The sequence below is a fragment of the Rattus norvegicus genome, chromosome 10 (genome assembly GCF_036323735.1).
Source record: "Rattus norvegicus strain BN/NHsdMcwi chromosome 10, GRCr8, whole genome shotgun sequence".
Lineage (NCBI taxonomy): Eukaryota > Metazoa > Chordata > Mammalia > Rodentia > Muridae > Rattus > Rattus norvegicus.
The window spans coordinates 41,707,333-41,727,624 of record NC_086028.1 but is presented as its reverse complement, the minus strand read 5'-3'; the positions used below and the strand labels follow the sequence as shown (position 1 = coordinate 41,727,624).

General features: G+C 46.5%; 1 protein-coding gene across 2 annotated transcripts in view; it reads right to left on the bottom strand.

Moving 5' to 3' along the window:
• Gria1 (glutamate ionotropic receptor AMPA type subunit 1) overlaps positions 1-17,085 on the bottom strand; it is a 319,566-nt gene extending 302,481 nt beyond the window's left edge. Inside the window, exons 1-2 of one of the 2 annotated variants that reach the window (XM_063269677.1) lie at positions 16,124-17,085; positions 13,139-13,276 (exon numbers count right to left, since the gene is read on the bottom strand). In XM_063269677.1, the coding sequence (XP_063125747.1) occupies positions 13,139-13,276; positions 16,124-16,205 (220 nt within the window). In that variant the 5' untranslated portion in view covers positions 16,206-17,085. The remainder of the gene's footprint in view (positions 1-13,138; positions 13,277-16,123) is intronic. The other variant, NM_031608.2, reaches the window with a different exon arrangement.
• Positions 17,086-20,292: the final 3,207 nt, after the last annotated feature.

The following is a 20,292-nucleotide window of genomic DNA, read 5'->3' as shown; positions in this document are numbered from 1 at the left end:
TGAAACCCCAGACACAATTGGATAGAGTGACTATTGGCTCTCAGAAGGCTGGTTGGCTTTTTCTCTTGCTGCTCCTCCTCCTTCTTCCCTAGTTCTCCTCATTCTCCTTTTGTCCTCCCATACAACTCTATGTGGCCCGCCCCATCCTCAGTCATTGGTTGCTGGTATCTTTATTGATTGATTAAGAACCAATTGGGGAAGAGGACCTTAGCATCAGAACCATCTCCTACATAGGTGTTCACAAACCTTGATCAGACAGGATGATTAGATGAGAACAGATGTGTTCAGGGTGGTATGGCTGTGGACAAGGCAGTGATCATTTGTCAACCCCCTTACCTTCTAAGAATGATCACTGGGCTACATCTAGGGCAATCATACCCTGGTTGGGTGTGACTTGAACACCCTGGTTACTTCACACACTCAGAAATGATCCCGTGACCAGCATTATGTTCAATGACACCAGTGTCAGGATTTTGTATTGCTGATGGGACAGGGAAGCTCCTCCTCCACTAGACTTTGAGGACCAGCAAGAAGTAGTAGCGTTGTTGGACTGATATGCATCAACTTGTGTCTGACTACAAAGCTAAGCCTAAAGATCTGGAAGCCATGACTCTGTCTTAATGCCAATTCAAGTCTTTGAAGCCAGAGACAAGCTGAAAAAAAAAAACACTATTTAGATAACTGATTTTTTAAAAAAATATTTATTTTTTATTTTATTTTTTTATTACTGTCCACAATGGAGCTTTGACTGTCCCCTGCACAAACAGCACTGGCCTTTGTCCCTACAAACGAGGATTTTCTTAAGTTCACTCTTACAGACTGAACCACATGAGATGAGTTCTGGATTAGCGGCGCTAACATATTGGGGCATGGGATAAACTTAGCCTAGCAGTTTCAAATTTTCCCATCCTAAAAAGAGATCCATTCATAGATAATGACCACCCTCACAGGAAGACATTAAAGATTAATTAGTCACATTGTATCCATGGTATGTTTATGTTAATGGATAAGAAGCCTGGGTAATTATAACACCCTGCCTTTCCCCAGCACTTTTGATTCCTCAAAGCCCTTTCAGATGAGTAATGGCACTGGCTTGCTCTAATGACCCTGAGACTCTGCTTTTAGCATCCCATACTGTACATCTGGAAGATAACTAGATTCCGAAGTTCATTCTGCAAGTATTTGTCAGCGCCAGCATCCAACAAGTTATCAGAATCCTGCAATATTAATTATTACATTTAAGCTCATTGCGAATGGTTCCATTGATCTTTTGCTCATAAAATCAGATTAAAAGTTTTTTTTAAAAAGTAACGTAAGGCTAGTGAGCTGGCTCAGAATTTAAAGCACTTGCTACCAATCTAACTCCCTGAGTTTGGTACCCAAGACCCACAAAGTTTCTACCAACTCCTGCAAGTTGTCCTCTGACTGCCACACACGTGTGTGCACACACATGCAAGAAAAACAAGTAAATGTGTGTAATTTAAAAGTATTAAACCAAAAAAATAGACAAAATCCCTCCATTTAATAAGAATTTATTTTTTTGTAAAAGCTTTAAAGATAATCATCACATGTTCTTAAGAATAAAAGAAGGTTATAAACCTTCTATAATGCCCAATAATAGGAGGCAGTGTGTGTACGGCAGGTTATGGATGTATGCAGGATCCTTTAGGAAGCTGCAAGAATGAGTGTGTATCAGTCGGGAGTAGCCTGACTGCTACAGCAAATACAAAAAAAATGTTGCAAAGCAGCAAGCACAGCTGAACATGTTCACCAAAAAAAAAAAAAAAAAAAAAAGAAGACAGGAAATTTGTCTTTTGTGTTATAACTACACAAAATTTTGCTTAGTGTCTCTGCTCCCATGGCTTTCTGTAAAGTGCAGTATTTGAAGTACATAAGATAAAGGACAATCTCGGAAAATTACTTTCATCCTAAACATTCTACTTGATGGGGACACTGAAACCCGGCCAGCCATTGAGGGACAATTTCACTACCCTCCTTGTTCATGTTAGTTCTGCTTGCATCCTCTGAGTCTTGGACCTCTAATGGTCTTGGACTTTCCTGAACTTTGAGGGTGACTGGCTAAGGCATAGCAAAGAGCATGGAGAGAGCTGTGGCTTTTGGAAAGAAATGTCCAGTAATCCCATAACCAAGCTAGTAGGAAGTACAAGAGCTGCTTAAGTGCACAAGGGCATGTGACCAGACAACCTTCAGTGATGCGGGCAGTGAGGCAGCCAGTGAGCTGCCGCCATGCCTTGGAAGGTGTCTGCAGGCAGACCACAGGATGAGGAGAGCCCACCCAACATGCAGATGTCTAACATCCAAACTGGAGATACTCAGACCACTGCACCATATCTGAGAGTGTCTTCCTTATCTCAGAAGGGAAGTCTTTCCTCATGGCTCTGGAGTGGGAAGGGCATATGAATCTCTCCAACATGTAGTCCTCCCTATGATGGCTGTATATGTTTGATGTTATCTCCATGATCCTCTGAATGCACCTCAGGTTCCAAAATGGACCATCAACGTGAACAAAGCTCACACATCTGCAGCCAACCAGGCTATAGTAATATTTTACTTAAAAAAAAATAGAGCTTTCGGCGAGTAAGAATGTTTGCTGCACAATCATTACCTAAGTAGAGAACCCAGTACCCGCTGGGCATGGCCATGCATGAACCCATACACCAGCGCTGTGTGAGACAGACACAAGGGGAGTCTCGTTTAAGGCTCAGTGAGGGAATAAGATGGAGAATGATGGAGAAGGCTTTCCAACGTGCTTCTCCCTTCTCTACTGATGGGCATACAAGTGTGTGCACCTAAGTGCCCTCACATGCTCGAATATGCACACACACAAACATACCACACTCACACATGAGCTCACAAAACATGTATGCCTGCACACACATACATGCACACATGCACAAGACAAAAGAGCTCCTTACCTTACTCAGGGCTCTTTTACTCATCTAGAGCTGCTGGAATGACTCATACCTGGCTTTACCTAGCACTTTACAGCCACACATCCTAACCACACAAGGCTTTCACATGCAGCCTCCAGGAACTCTCAGAACTCAATTGAATTGGTGTGTCCCACCCCTCTTCATACGCAGCCACAGGCAGCCTTGCTCTTCTCACAGCTACTGTTGACGCATCATTCATTCATTCATTCATTCATTCATTCATTCATTTGTTTAGAACTACTGAAAACCACTCTGAGGTGATGATAATAAGAAACTGAAGAAATTAAGGTGATCTCCCTCTAGCTGTTCCTCCTGGCATCCCCCTCCTTTCCTACCTACCTCTTTGTCCTTCCTTCCTTCCTTCCTTCCTTCCTTCCTTCCTTCCTTCCTTCCTTCCTTCCTTCCTCTCTATCTATCCCAGGTTGGCCTCTAACTCACTATGTGGCAAATGTAGCCTCAAATTCATGGTTATCCTATCTCGGTCTACCAATTACTGTAACATCAGTGTACTGTCAGGCTTCCATGTCAGGAGATTTGCTGTACATAGGGTCTCCAGAATTCCATGTCCCCCCTGAATCAGCCAGCAGCTCCCACAGATACTCACCTAGGGGCTCACAGAACCACACGTGACAGGTACTCATCCATATACCATCAGCATCCCCTTCCTCCCAGCATCTCTTGCCATCTGCCTGCCCTCACCCCATAATGGATATAGTAATAAGGGAGCAGAGGCCAATGTACTTCAGCCCAAAGTCTTCCAGCTAATGAGTGGCAAAACATCAACTCCCACCTACTTACTGCCCTTCACTCTAGAGAGTGGAAGACCAGGACCAGTGCCTATCTGACTCCCTTTGAAGAAATCAAAGTCTGAACAAGCACTTCTTTGCTTAAAATTATCAGGTGGCTTGCCATGGCCTAGAGTGTGTAACAATTTGTCTCTAGCCACACACTTCCCTGTATCTCTCCGGCAGGTGCCTGCTCAGACCACAACTAGAATCCACTACCAGTACACAATCCCAAGTCCACCACCCCAAGTACATCATCCCAAGTACACCACCCCAAGTCCACCACCCCAAGTACATCATCCCAAGTACACTACCTCAAGTACACTACCTCAAGTACATCACCCCAAGTACACCACCCCAAGTACACTACCTCAAGTACACTACCTCAAGTACACCACCCCAAGTACACCAGCCCAAGTACACCACCCCAAGTACACCAGCCCAAGCACACCACCCCAAGTACACCAGCCCAAGTACATCATCCCAAGTACACCATCCCAAGTACACTACCTCAAGTACACTACCTCAAGTACATCACCCCAAGTACACCACCCCAAGTACACCACCCCAAGTACACCACCCCAAGTACACTACCTCAAGTACACCAGCCCAAGTACACCACCCCAAGTACACCAGCCCAAGCATACCACCCCAAGTACACCAGCCCAAGTACATCATCCCAAGTACACCATCCCAAGTACACTACCTCAAGTACACTACCTCAAGTACACCACCCCAAGTACACCACCCCAAGTACACTACCTCAAGTACACTACCTCAAGTACACCACCCCAAGTACACCAGCCCAAGTACACCAGCCCAAGTACACCAGCCCAAGTACACCAGCCCAAGTACACCATCCCAAGCACACCACCCCAAGTACACCACCCCAAGTACATCACCCCAAGTACACCATCCCAAGCTCCTGCCCTTAGCACAGACTCCTAGCTCTGCCCTTGCCAAGAGCTGCCTCCTACAGGCTTTCTCAGAGACCTGCCTGGTCCTTTAGCACGTTCTCTTCATGTCACTCATTTGCAGTTGTTCCTGGCTGGGATGCACCGTGAGCACAGAGTTGTCCTGAAATATTCCTGGATCTTGAATGAATAGATCTGCATTTACATACAGAATGTGGCTATTTCACATTGGGAGGACAGGGTACATTTATTTATTTATTTATTTATTTATTTATTTGTTTGTTTATTTTTGTGGTATTAGTTGGTTTAAGAACCCTCCCCGACCTACAGGCTAGAGAGGCGCTTCTCTCTCTGAAGTTCTCCATAAACACTCAGTATAAAAATCCCACCCTAGGGATTAGGGAGATGATTAAGCACTTGCCTTTCAAGTATGAGGACCTGAGCTCAACCCCCAGTTTCCATGTAAAGTCACATTTTTCAAACTCAAAACTGGAGAGATAGAAACAGGCCGATCCCTGGGGCTCCTTAGCCAGCCAGCCTAGCCTAGCAAAATCCACGAGGCCCAGATCTCACCGAGAGACTTACCTCAAGAAACAGAGCAAAAATGGATGGCTCCTGAGAAACAGTAACAGAAGTTGACCTCTGACCTCCATGTGCATGCACAACATGGACATACATGGATCTCTGCACAGATAATGTACACTTGCAAGCACACAAGCATACACACAATGAAAGGCTGAAGGATGCTGGGCGGATGTTTGTGTACCTCCAAGACTATCTGAGTAGGAAGATAGTCTGTTGCTTGGATTCAGGTCTTCACCTCTGAACCCAGAGATCTGGTTCCCTTCCATTACACCACACAGGATAAGCCTACAGTTGCTTTCAGCCAACCTGCCTTCCTGCTTTCTCTCCCAAGTCTTCCTGTTTGAGGAAACCTAGATGGCTGCAGCAGGAAGTTTCCTTACAATAAGCAGGAGTTCAGAACTTCCTTCTTCTGAGCAAGCATAAGAAAGAGAAAATGAGGAGAGAAAGGGGGGAGAGAGAGTGGGGGAGGGAGGAGAGACAGAAGAGGAGAGGGAAAGAAAGGAAGGGGCAGACTCTCCTTCATCATCTCTTTGTTGAAGCCTATTTACTCCTCAAGACCCTGAGCCCCTTAAGGGGAGAATCAATACTTGGCACATTTTCTTTTCCTCCATTCCTGCTTCAATGGCCTGTAATGGCAAATGGATTTCATCTCTTGAGTCAACTCTGACCAATTCGCAGTAGCTGCTCAGAATGCTGAAGTGAGAGGGAGTTTGAGGTCATGTTGGAAAGAGTGTGGATAGCAGCAGCAGCTGTCTGCATGGAGTGGAAGGGGTAAGATGGGACCTCCACTGCAGGGGAGGAGTGACGGATGCTTCGCGTGACTGAATGCGTCTATGAATCTTACCGGTTTCCCAAAACAGCTCATGTAACTACTTTACCCTAAGGCTCCAAGAAGACAGCAGCCACCTCTCTCATCCCAATAGAGGCCTTCACCCACAGGGACAGGAGTTTATCAATAAGCCTCTCTGTTCAGAAAGAGAACTGAGAGTCAGCCACACGCCAGTGTCAACACCTGTGCTTCTTATGGTGAGAACAGGGATGAAGAGGCAGGAGGCCAAGCAGGTTGTCATATCAACCAGAGAACTGAAGACATCTGCCATCAGCCAGGGGCACGAGCGTGGGTGTGCGGGGTGAGCAGTGTACCGGTCTCCTCCAAACTGAGACAGTCCGTTCTGGATGGAGAAGAGATGCTCATAAGAGGCAATAAGGGAGGCTGCAAAGGCTCAGGAAATGCCTGATCCCAGTACAAGTCTGCAGGCGGCTTCCTGAGGCTATCAAAGCAGCAAGCAGTTGCTGGGGAAAGGAGACTCCGCTATCAGTCTATCTCCTTGCAGAGCCTAGCTGGAGCTCTGGGGAGGCAGCTTCCTTGCAGGATAGGCCTTTTGGTGATGCAGCTGCCTTTGAGTCACCCATGCCCCTTGTAAGCAACACCATTACACTCAGTGTTTCGCTAAGCTAGACTCGGGTAAGATCATTACTCAGTCACTGGGATGCTATCTGGGGTCCTCTCTCTTCCTTCCTGTTGTTCCATGAAAAGTCACGCCACAGAAGACAGAATACAAATGGTCCATTCTCCAGCTCAGAAAACGGATACATATAGTGCAGTTAGTCTGGAGGGAGGATACTGATATTATAAATGTACCCTCTCGAAACATCTCCCTACCTCTTCACGACTAACATTCCAGTGCCCGTTGAGCCTTCTCTCTTCTGAAGTCTCTCTGTCCACAGCCAGTGTCTGTCTTATTTTATCCCCAATCAGATCCCACGGCGGCAGCAGCAGCACGTGGAGCCCTCGGAGACTAATTTAGACTCTTTTTGCATAATTTGCAAACAATTTCCATTACTTCCAGCAGCAGCATCTACAAAATGGGAGCACCATACCTAAGCCGATACCTAGGATGTATCAGTGACAGAGCAAACTTTGGAGTAGCCTTTGCTCACCCTGCCACTCGCCACATTCTCCTCATTTCTATAATAAGGCTGATTGCTTTTGTCCAGTAATGAACAAGTGCTGCATATCACTTGTGTCCTTTACTCTTTCATGCAGGGTGAATGATAGACATTAGAATAAAACAGCAGGGTACTGGACACTAAAGGGGATAATGTGAGCACTGGCCTGTGCACAGACCTGATCAAGCAAAATCATCTGATTACAGCAGCCACATGAACAACAAGGCATAGAGAGAGCTTAGCTAAACCTGAAAGCTTATGTTTTATATTAAAAGAAAGTAATTCTCATTCTAGACAGTAGATGCTGGCTAGGAATGTGCACCCAGCATTGCTTAGTGTCTTGAATTGTTTTTCCAAAGAAGGTAGAAATGTGGGATTTTTGTCTGCCTTCTGAAAAGCATTCCGAAGGGTGAACAACATAAATCTGTGGATTGTGAATCCGAAGCTCTAAAATGACGTATGAAGCTCATACCACAGCTAAGAGACCTTTGTTGCCAGCAACGGAAGCCCTGTTAGAACACTCTTGAGAATCCCAATTGGGCCTACAATAAGAGTCCCGCTGTGGCAGAGATGTTGCCCTCCACCTGGCTATAACAGGCCATTGTCATTGTTAGCTTTGTGAGTGGGCCTTGCCTATTGGTGACTATGCTCCTTGATGTTAGGGGGTCTTTTCATGTGGACTTGGTACCACTATGGATGAATAAATGCACTTTCCAGAGAGGAATTCACATGCTAGCAGTGGATAGGTGCTCCACACAGGTGTGGCTGTTTAAGGAGTCCATGTACCTTGCAAAGGCGATGCTGCCTGAAGGTAATGAGGAGAAAGAGAATTGAACCGGTGGAGAAGGGGCCCATTGGGATGATGACTGCCCACTCCTTTTCTATCTGTCAAGGCTACATAGACTTGGGGCTTAATGTTTCCCTATTTTTCAATATCATTTTACATTTTTATTAGGCATATTGATTACATGTAATCATGGTCTCACCAGGACATTTTCACACATATATTTAGTGTGTATTGATCATGGTCACCCTTTAGCCCCTCTCACATTTTCTCCACTCACCCTAATCTCATTCTGCTTCCCAATGAGGCCCCTTGTCTGCTTTCTTGTTTTTGCTTTTAGTTTTGATGCTTCAAAGAGTTTGGTAGGGGCTGTTTACAGGACCTTGGGGACCTTGCCAGTGGCTATGCCCCTGAAGCAAATGTCTTGTCCTCCCCCACCAGCATTAGCTGCCCATAAATCTTCAGGGAGCACCAAGGTCCCTCCTCCATGACAGGAGGTTGACAGATCCAACTCATGCAGACCTAGGACTCTATCTTTTACATTTTGAAAAGGCTGGGACACACTGTAGTCTCTGTTCTGAAAATTGCCCTTGGGAGGTCATTTGGTGACCTCTTTCATAGCATGTGATCTATGTCCACTTGAAAAGCCCATCTGGAGGCCACCAGAGGTCTAAGAGAAGTTCAGTAATATGTACCCTCTACACCTGCTATTTTCTCTGCCCAGAAAGTTCTACCCTCTACCCTTCCTGTCCTCCCTCCTTCTCTACCACACTCTCTGAGAGAGGCCAACCCCATGCCTCCTTGTGCCTCTCACACGCCTTAGAAACCTCTGCAAAGGCACGTACAACATTACATTTTAATTTTCTTTTACAGGACAGTGTGCCTCGCTGGGGATAAAGTCCTCCGGGGCAGAGAACGTGTCTTAGCTTTGTCTGCATTTCTGGTACTTAACGTGATGCCTGGGTTTGGTTAAGGGCTCAGAAATGCTTACTGAAGAAATGGAAGAGTTTTTAGATAAAAGCATTGCTTAAGCTGTGGTGCCCATACTAAGCAGTAGAGAGTCTTCTGGGTCTGCTCTTGAATATTCTGACTCTGGAAGAAGAGAAGCTACTGCCAAGCCTTGCTTTAAGCCAGCCCTCTGGGTGTCTGCTGTGTGCTCAAGTCCAGGAACATCTTGGTTAAGCCATACGCTGCACTTGCTTTTGCGTTTTAGTTTTGGGCCTTACAATACCAGCATCTGGCACAAGGCTGCATTCCTACATGAAACAGGATTGTGTGTGTGTGTGTGTGTGTGTGTGTGTATGTGCACGCGCATGCCTGTACATACATATGCATATGTGTGTGATAAAAAAAGAGTGAATGGAATCTACTCTTACCCTACAAAGGCACGAAGGCAGGTGGATAGCCAGCCAGTAAACACCTGCTTTATAGATAGCCACCCCCACTTTGTCTTCGTAGGCTTGGAAGGAGACTCTGAGAGATTTGGGTCTAATCATCACCTCCTAAGTCAAGGCAGGTGAGGAAAGTCCACGCAAAGACACTAGACTCTCAGGATGCTTGTGTCTGTCTCCCCTGCATCTCTTGCCCTGTATTCACCACCCTCCCCTTAGATGGCCTGTTGCTGAAACTTCTGGCAGAAACAGTTAAAACATGTCCTCTCCTTTCCTTTCTCCACCCTCTGGTGGAGGGATAACGAATAGCAAAATACATCAAAAACAAAATTGAAAGATCACATTGAAATGATAAACACTCGTTCATTTTTTGAAGTTAAAACTGAACAGGGCGTTAATTTGAGGGAACTGCTGCTTCATAGTTCAGAGAAACATGCTAAGCTGAATCTGAATGATGTATTTAACTTTATTTTCCATACCTGATGAGTTAACCCATTCTGTCCAGAACAACTCTGTCCCTCTGTCTATACAGAGTTTTACTCAGTTTAAACTGGGAGAGATGTAGATATTCCCACATTGATGGGCCAAACAGACAGAGTCACAAAGGGTTCCACCGTTTCCTGTTAAGGTAGCAGAGAGGAGTCACAATACCACCACCCCCCCCCAAGGCTCTCTCATTCCCTCTGATCTTGGGACTAAAGAGCAGAAACTAAAGGTCTAATAATAAATGACTTTATTGCTTCCTGGAGAGCTTCCTCATGTCCCTTTTGGGATGGTCACAAACAAATTGAGAGCCAATGTTTCATCTTCTCTGTTGCCAATGCCCACCTTGCCTTAGAAACATTGAAAGAACAGCCAGACTCACAAAGCAGAAATGAGTAACAACCTGTTAGATATTAGAAAACAGGCATCCTGTTCAAAACCTCAGATCCACTGCCCATAATGGGCAACAGTGCCTGTGCCTTGTATCTGCCTCCCTGATAAACAGGCAGCAGCTCTCCACAAGATCAGGTCTTAGGTTGTGACGATAGCAGACCAGAAATACAACCTCTTGCCTTTGAACATTTCTTCCTCATTGTGTCCTTATTATCTTGTCTTGGCACTCAGCATTTTGACAGTAGGGAGGCAGCTAGCATATCTTTCCACCGAGTTCTGATACAGACAGTTCTCAGCCCTGTGAGTTGAGAGCACATGTACCAGCTATTTCTTCTCACTGATTTTCTTATCCTTGTTGGGCAGTGAGCCCCTTTGGGCGTTTGACCAAAGCAATGAAATTGAGTCACACACACACACACACACACACACACACACACACATATACACACACATATGCACACACACACATATATACATACATGTGCGTTTTTATTTTCTCACATATATACATACATGTGCATGTGTATTTTCTCATATAAATGGAGGTCAGAGGAAGGTGTTAGATCCCCTATGGCTGACATTAAAGTTGTGAGCCACTAGTTGTCGGTTTTGGGAACTGAATTTGGGTCTACTGCTAGAGTTGCTCCTGCTTTTAACTGCTGATCCATCTCTCCACACCCAAAAGGCATCTTCCCACTTTATCATGGATGTAAGAGATTTGGGTATTTGAGATATAATAATGTCCCACTAAATCCCTCGCCTCATAGATCGACTCCACGCCACAGGAAAAGAAACAGAGTCACCCAATAGCTAAAGACCTGCTCTGAATTGTTTTCGGTTTCTTGCTGTGATGTTCACAGACCTACAGCCCAGAGATTCAATGTTAGCTCTTTTTCTTCTATGTAGTGAGTGTGATTGTAGATTTTGACAGCAAGTTGACATGTTTCAATACTATTTAGGGCATTAGTGAGGCATACCTATGGGGATGTCTGGGGGACATCCACTGAGTGGACACAGGAAATACCAAGTGGGCAAGACCCACCATGAATGCACCTGGGGTAGTAACCTGTGAATGCACTGGAGGTGGCAACCTGAATAAAAAGAGAAAAAGAGAAAGCCAATGGAACCCTATTATCTTCCCTTCTCTGCTTCCTGATCTGCTCAAGTGTGAGCAAAAAGCCTTAGGCTCCTGTCACCGCCGGGTCTTCCCCATCGGAATGGACTGTGTCCTCACACTGAGCCAACGTTAGCCCTTCCTATATCAAGCTGCTTCATGCCAGGTATTCGTTCAGTCAACTACCATTGCAAACAATACACCAGACAAATCCTCAACCCTGGCTTTGCCAGAATGCAGAGTGGTTACTCTCTCATCGATGCAATGGACCACTCCCATGCAAGGTCACAGCTGCAGCATGAAATTGGAGTTTATCACATTCAGTGCTGCATCAGGCCACTGCCTCACCAGAACATCCTCTATTACATCAGGCACTGTAGTCAAGGCGTCCTAAGGACAGGTGGATCTATCTGTTTATTGTAGTCAACAGAAATGTGAATTTGAGGACAGACGGTGGTCAGAAGACTGCTGTTGACTTCCCTACTGACCTTGTGAAGGTTACATAGCTGCCCTACCTCACACTCTTGTCTCAAAGAGGGTGACAACAGTTTTCTGCAAATCTCCATCAAGGACTAAAATAGATAATCCCCCAAAGCAGCTAGTTCCACAAAGTCTGTAGTCAAGGATTAATGAATGACAGCAAATACCACCATCCGTGTCCATGATGCATTTAACCAGAACCCTCTGGGACATTGTAATTCCTGAAATTCATATCAGCATTATCCCATGTATGATCTCAGAGGCAGAGGAAATTCTGAATTCTTATTTGGACACTTCAAAGTCTTACCAGCAGCAATCACGAGAGGCTTCTGTAAGGGAATATGGAAGAGAGATGAAAGGCACGTCCATGCCTTCAACCATTCGTAGCTCAGCAGAGGCCATGAAGCCAATGATGGAGACCTACAGTGCGGACTCAGTCCAGCTTGGGGTGTGAAACTGTTCTCCCTCATTCTGGATGCTTACACTTTCTTGCAATGCGGTTCCACCAGAGCTTAATCCCCAGAGGGACGCTGTCTCTACCTCTGACACAGACTGACAGCTACACAACCCACCACCCAGATTTACAAGTTTCGTTCCTGTTGTTAAGGGAATTTGCCCACCACATTTGTGATATTGCTGCTCCAGATGTCCCCGATGCAGCTTCCCCTTGGCATTCCGCGGGTGAATTTTAAGGCTCTGTTTTAAGCTCCAAGGGCATCACTAAAACTGTGCAGCTTCTCAGACCCTTCTCTCCTTAACCTACAGCCCGTCTTAAGCAGATAGTCACTTCACACCTCTCTGGAAACCACTTAGCCACCACATTTCAATAATTATTATTTACTTGGCCGATAGGAGACACAATTCGAGTCTACACGTGCTTATGGAGATATGGGCACACTTCCGTTCTCCTGACTGCTAGGCAAGAAATGGCTGAGGCATGTTAACCACATTGACCTCAACTCAGGACCAGCCCTTCTCCCTCTCAGGAGTTATCTTCTATCCTTAAACTTTCTCAATCGAGAGGCCCCAGTGAAGTCGGCCAGATGCAGTCAACCCAAGACCCCACCAGGCTGGCATTTAAAACTCACTCATGGTGAAGAAATACACCCATTTCAAGAAGTAGGATCTAAAATATAGACTGTGGGGATCACTTAAAAGGATCTCTGGAAATTCCCTTGAAGGGCCTTCTCTCACGACGACAAATGACGACTGGAGTCATTTTTGCAACAACAACACCTACCCACGGGCCCTCCCATCACAGGCCTAGTGCAGAAAGACATGTCAGAAATAGCAGCCGTTACTTACAACGGTAAGTCATCTCAAAGCTGTCGCTGATGTTCACAATATCGATCTGGGGAAGCAACTTGGGGGGCTCCGTGAGTTGTGACAAAGCAAACCTAAAAGCCGCATGTTCCTGTGATTGTTGGTTTGGAAATAACCCCCCTGTGAGGAAAGAGAAGGCAATGTCAGTCTGGGGTAGAGACACATTTCAGTTCCATCCCAGAGAGCCCTGTCCTTTCCTGTGTCAATCCAGACCAGTGGTCCTTGCTCTCACTGGTAAGGATCCAAACTGACTCAACCAGACACCCAAGCTCACACTCCGTGGATAAGCTTTTATGCCAGGGCCTGTAACACTCATCACTCTGCCCCCAACATTTGACTGTGTGCCCCTTGGCTCAGCAAAGAGCAGAGAACACAAGGGACTGTAGAGCTTTACTCTTCCTGACTTTTTTTTTCTACAAAATTCCATGAGCCTCTGTTACACACACACACACACACACACACACACACACACACACACACACACACACATGAAGATTCTCCTTACATTTATCTTTCCTTATCCGGACCCCATTTGTCATTCACAGAGCCTCTAGTTACAAGGAAGTGTTGTAAAGTGTTAGAAACTGAGGCCTGGGACCCTTCTGGCTTTTCTACCTTAACTGCTTGTTTGCTTTGAGACTTGGCCAGATCTGCGTGCTGTGATGCTACATAACTTGTGCATTGCCATCCAGACTTAGTATTTATTTTCTCTGAGCACTCTAGATTTTGCCTTTTATTGCTCATATTTCCAGATACCTAGGATGATCTGATTACATAAGGAGTTGTCATTGTGCTTTGCAGATGTGAGGGGTCTTAAGAGTGCCAAGATGTGCCAACTTCTTCTTGTGAATAGCACAGGGACAGTACCCGCCACGGCTTTTGTTCTGAGATACAAGGACACAAGGCTTTTCTTTGTAATAGTGTGGATGTGCAAATGGATGGAAATGAACTCCTGTAAATTGAAAGCAGCTGTTTCTAGGGGCCAGACTACAACAAATGTGTGCACAGACGTTTATCTCGGATTGGCCAGGGATCTGCAGGTCTACTAACGTAGCAGTAACTCCCTGTGCAGTGAATACGTGTTTGATGTTAGAGATCATGTGAGTAGAATCAATGACAGCCTCATGGGGGTGATAATTTCAGTCTTTGTCCGACGGGTTGTTGTGTCTCCCTTGTGTTTAAAAAGAGCAACGGTGACAAAGACTGAACATGAAATTCCTTTGGGAATGCGTGGGCCAGTGTGGGTGTGCCCACAGAAAGACCACGATGACGATGGATACACCTCAGAAACCTAGTTTCCTTGATGAGAGATCACAACCAGCGGCAAAATACAGAGAGTAGGTATGAAGAGACAGGATCGGTACCATAGGCCAGCATATGTGACTTACACACACCATTAATACCCCCATTTTAAAAAGCAAAACCAAACAAGTAAACAGAAAGCTAAAACAATTACTCTTGCTTGGGATACTCCACTCTTTCCTCCCAGGTGACCACACCCCACACTCCTCTGGCCCTGGTTCTCTCTGGAGTGAATGGAAGTGAGCAGGTGGAAGGTGGGAGGGAGCAGCTACAGGCTGGGCCACAAGGGAAGTGTTTCCCAGAGGCAGGAAGTTTGCCTGTAAGGCAGGAGCTCACATGTACACACTTCAGAATACAGCTTAACAGGTGTCAGGAAACAAAGCAAGTTACTCCACAACTACCCCAACAGTACCAGGAGCCAGGAAGCTGGAGAGGCCCCAAGAGGCTATTAAAAGCACACGTGTGCTACATATCCCAACCCCCCAGTTTCCCCTCCCCCTGCTAGCATAAACATTCTCACAAACAAACCACAGTAGTGGAAATGGAACTCTCCCTAGTAAGCCAGCCCTTGGTGTAGGGAGGACACAGAAAGCCAGCCTGCCAAGATGACTCAAAATACAGCAGCCTGTTTGAGGCTGGGGCACAAACAGTGCTGAGTTGCTGGTCACTCTGACCCCAAGCTCTGTTCTTAAGCTGATGTTGCTTCATTTGTCTGGCTTTTTCCCCATGGTGACAGGAATTGCAATACCTGTCCGCTCCTTCATAAACACAAGTACAGCCACTGAAGGAAGGGAAATGAGAGACAGGGAGGCATGCAGCATGTTGAAACCCACCTGCAGGCTAAAAGGATGGAGCCCGGGAATGAGAACTACTGTAGGGGGTTCAGGGGGGGGCATTGAGGAAGGAGCCTGTGTGTGTGTGTGTGTGTGTGTGTGTGTGTGTGTGTGGACAGAGCACTAAAGAGGAAGGGGAAAGGGTGAGAAGAAAGGTAGGCTAGGAAGTTCCAGGATCAGGGAATGGGGGGACACAGCCCAGCATGCCAGAAGGGAAGGAAGATAGCTTAGGAGTCCATAGAGCTCTGCTTAATGGGACTTCTCAGCAAAGGAAGCAACCTAGCATTCACCACTCCTTCCCGAAGAGGGGTCTCTTTCCCCTCCCCCAGTCAGACATCACTGCCATCCCCATCACTCAGGCTACATAGGCACATTTAATATATAATCACAACACACATACGCCCACCTTACATATTTATATAAATCAAGCAGTGCATCCACCTAGCCAGAGTTAACTCCTTAAGCACTCTGAACCCTGTTTCAAGCGCAGTCTGACTATATTTTTCCCTCTCTGGAACAGAAGCTCCTCCATTTCAGGCACTCATGCTTGATGCTTGGAGTGCGCGGTGTATGTGCACCTGTGTGTGCGCGCACACACAGGAGAGAGAACACTTCCCCTGTGCCCCTCGTGGCATTTGACGAGCATGAAACCCCCTTTCCCAGACTGGCGACCCAAGTCTTCCTCCCATCCTGGTTTTAGATTGCTAAGCACAACAGCTCCGACTGAGAATGGGTTGAGAAATCTCCCCTCAAAAAAAGGGGGAAAAAAAAGAAAGAAAGAAAATCCTGGCCAGATCCCCAAAGTCCCTCCCCAGCTGCCCCTCTCACTCACCTATCTGGATATTGTTGGGGAAATTGGCACCCACAACCGCACCTAGAAAACCGGTGCAGAAAAAGGCAAAGATGTACGGCATATTCCTTTTTACATTGGCGAAAAAGAAGCCCTGGTCCAACCATAGATTTGGTCTTCCCTCCCCTCCCTTCGATTCTTCTTGATGCTCTGCCGGCTCTTTTCTTCCTGCAGTTCCTTGCTTGCTTCTTTCCTTCCTCCCTTCCTTCCGTGAGGTTTCTCTTGTTTCTCTTGGAAGGGGAGCCGAGCAGTTCAACTGCAGCGTTAACACCGACTGACAGCCAGATTAACTGAGCCGGGAGCAGCCCGTCCTCAGCTTGGAGCGCTAGCTCGCTCCCCCTCTCCCTCTGCTCTCCTCCTCTTCTCTAGCAGGCAGCCTCTCTCCTCTCTCACCCTCCCGTGTTTCTCTCTCTCTCTCTCTCTCTCTCTCTCTCTCTCTCTCTCTCTCTCTCTCTCTCTCTCCCTCACACTCTCACAGGCTGCCAGCTCTCTATGCTGATACCCAGGAGCCAGCTCTCGGAGTTCCTGCATTGGCCTCCCCAACTCATCACCCCTGCCTCTCCATCCTCACCTCACTTTTTTCCCCCTGTGGGTGCAGGGGATGGAAGGGAGGAAGGATGGAAGGTGGAGGGTGCTTTCCCCAAAAGGGGGAAACCCACTGTCCCCCTCACGTCCCCCACCTTCCTCTGCTTCTCTCCCAGCCCCTCCCCCTGCCAGGGGATAAGATGCTATTGGGAATGCGGGTTCAGTTGCAAGTCAGTAGGTGGCAGGGGGTCCCCGCAATAGCCCCGGATTCACCAGCTGCTTGAACTAGGTCACTTTCTCTAGTAGTGCACGGGTTGCGCTGGATACATCTTCCACACTCCACTGGCCCAATTATTCCTACAACTAATTCCCAAGGGGGAGACCCTAGAAATCCCTCTCCAGAAATTTAAAGGGAAGACTGAGAAAGGCAGGCAGCAGTAGCGTCAGTGTAACTGGCCTCTTCTTGGACCTGGAGGCTGGCAGACCCTTCTATCTTTAGGAGAGGCACGGGTGGCCTTTTTGAAACCATAGGTATTTGAACTTGTCCCCCCCCCCCTCCCTTTTTCTTGCAGGGTGCAGGAATCTATAACGGCAGAGTTGTGTGGGTGGGTGAACAAGAAGATTCAGGGTACGCACACAGGGCAATTACATGAGTCATTTTGCGCTGGTTCTAGTCGGAGGATGCAGGCTGCTTTCACTTACATCTCAGATTGTTTGTGTCCAGGAAAAGCTGGGCCTCCGTGGACCCTGCTGGACTACAGCTGACTTGGAGATACCCAAGAGAGATGTGTGCACAGGATAATGGTATGGCCTGTAGGACAGCCATCAATAACAGCTGGGGATGTTTACAGTCTGAAACATCTTCCCAGAGTCATCCCTCTGTCCTCACACTCAGAAGTGACCATGGGATTCACTCATGAAGACACCCAGTGAGGCCTTGAACTTTTAAATGTTGTTGCTATATTTTTAAGTGTGTGTGTGTGTGTGTGTGTGTGTGTGTGTGTGTGTGTGTGTGTGTGTGAATGGCATGACAAGTGAGCAGAGGTCAGAGGACAACTTGTGGGATTTACTTCTCTTCTTCTACCCTATGGGACCAGGGATTGAACCCGGGCCATCAGGCTTAGCAGCGGGTGTATTTACTGGGCTAAGCCATCTCACTGGCTCTGGGCTTGTGGACTTAAAGGCTTTAGTTGTTGTGGATAGAGCCCCTGTCCTGAGTAAAATGCTTACATAGCCCAGAGACTTGCAGGAAAAGCAAGTTCCACTTGTTCCCTAGTAGGAAGATCCAGAAAGACTTTGGACTGGGTATTTCTTTGCTACTAGAACAAAACATTTTATCAAGACACTCCCCACTCCTTCACCAGCACAGCACCATCACATGCTGCGATTTGGAACTTGCTCAACACAACCCGTGAAGCAGGAACAATGTGGTGGCCAGGTGTCTTGTGCTTTCTTGTGTCTTTTAATAGACTCATTCAAGTGTCCCTAACACCAGTGGTTATCCACCATTTATCCTGCAGTGAAGAACTCACTAAGCATCTCTTGGGTTAGGCTGTGTAACAAGATCTGCGGAAAGTGATTTCATTCCCAACTTCTCATAAAGAACCTATGGCCTAGTTCTTTGCTCTGTCTTCCCTTCCAGTATGGAAATCATTAGGAATGTGAACAGGTATCTGGCTTAAAGCTCATCCTTCTTTGGCCCTGGGGCAGTGAGCACTGGGCAGGGACATCTTGTGTGAGCATCAGGGAGGGAAATTTGCAAGGCCAGGCTCCAGAAAGATCACCTCTAAAGTCCTGGCCAATATTGAGAGCCTGTGATTGAATGATTCCACGATAAAATTCTTCCATGGGCTTTTACATTTTTTTTTGTCTCTTACTATTTTGAATGGTACCTGGGGATCTTTCAAGCTCTCTGAGCTTTGTGCCTTGTAATAATAATAATTAGGCTGTCACTAAAGGCTTCATACATTGTCACCTTTCAGAAGATCTCAAAGCCCTTACAAGGATTAATTAGTAAAATCACATCACCCGCTTGGAGTTAGAAATAATTGTTTGGCTTGGGGGGTGTGATTAAAGGAGTCCAAAAGATGCATTTTTCTATGATCTTCATAAATCAAGTAATAAGAGAGAGCTTCAAGGACACACACAGTTCTATGGTCTGCCCTCGGCCCATGGTTTACTAAATACACATCTGTTCAATGGTTAGAGACACACGGAGCTGACAAATCTTAAGCTCAGACATGCAGTCCAAATCACATAGAGGTTCAATTGATCATCATATTTCTCTTCAAATTAAATGATAGAGGATTTCCTTTCTGTATCCACGCAGGACTTGGTGCTGTGGAACACAGAGAGGTCCTAGGCAGAACCTCTGCCTCATAGTAGGCGGACGTGGTGACAGCAGATGTTTTTAGCCAACTTCCATCTAACACAGGCCAGGACAAGGGCTCTGATGCAAATACCACAATAGGAAGGGGACAAGGAAGCAGCCACATGTCTGTCTACAGGACCCCAGCATGACTTCAAAGACTTAGGGAAGAAGATTTTTAGGCAGAGACTAAGCATGCTAAAGGAGAGAGAGGGAAGTCTGCTGGAGGCAGGGGAGGAGGCAGGTGCTCTGTGAGCCTGAGCCGTAGAGGACAGGGACAAGAAGCCAGCAGGGGCGAGGCTAGGGACCTGCTCCCTGGGCTATGGGTTGATAAGAAAAGGAAACAGAAACTGGTCAGGTAGGGCAGGTCCCCAAACGAGCAGTCTTATGAATGGCCTTGCCAGAAGCCAGAAATACCAGAGGAGCATTCTGTTTCCTATGTCTTTGTCATGTTCCAAAGGAACACTTCTACCTCAAGGGACTCCAGAGCTGAAACTGAAAGGGGCATTGGACACCCAGTCGGGATGACTGGGCTGACCAAATCATTGCTATCCCCACCCTTCTCCCAAGTTCTCTGTGGTAAGTCCTTTGCAAAGTCCCTGGACAGCAGGTCCGTGGTGCCCTATTTCCACGGACCACTGTTTTTCTCTCTCTCCTCTCCCTCCTTCTTAAGCTCCCACAGAAGAATCTATTTTTAAACTCTAAAATTTACGTTGGTTCATGAATTTCACTCTTCAAATTCATGTGGCAAGAACTTTCAGAAGTCCTCAGTGGATCGATCAACTTTGGTCTGTCAAGTTTGCAGAACCCTAGCTCCCTGAGAAAAGCTGCATAGTTCTCAGCAACACCTCCATATTCCTGTATCAGAGTTGTGGGGGACATCCGGGATGATAATGACAGTATCTGCTGTGTGTGTGTGTGTGTCTGTGTGTGTGTACATTTGTGTGCATTTGTGTATGTATGAGTGTATACATGTATATGTGTGTGCTTGTGTGTGCTTATATGTGTGTGTGCATGAGCATGATGTGTGTATGTGCATGAGCATGGTATGTGTATGTGCATGTGCATGGTGTGTGTATGTGCATGTGCATGGTGTGTGTATGTGTGTGTGCATGTGTGTATGCATGTGCGAGTGTGTGTATGTGAGTATATGTGTACATGTATGTGTGTTTATGTATGTGTATTTACATGTATGTGTGTGTGAATGTATATGTGTGTATAGGTATAGGAAGAGACTGAGCACCTTGCAGGAGGTCTA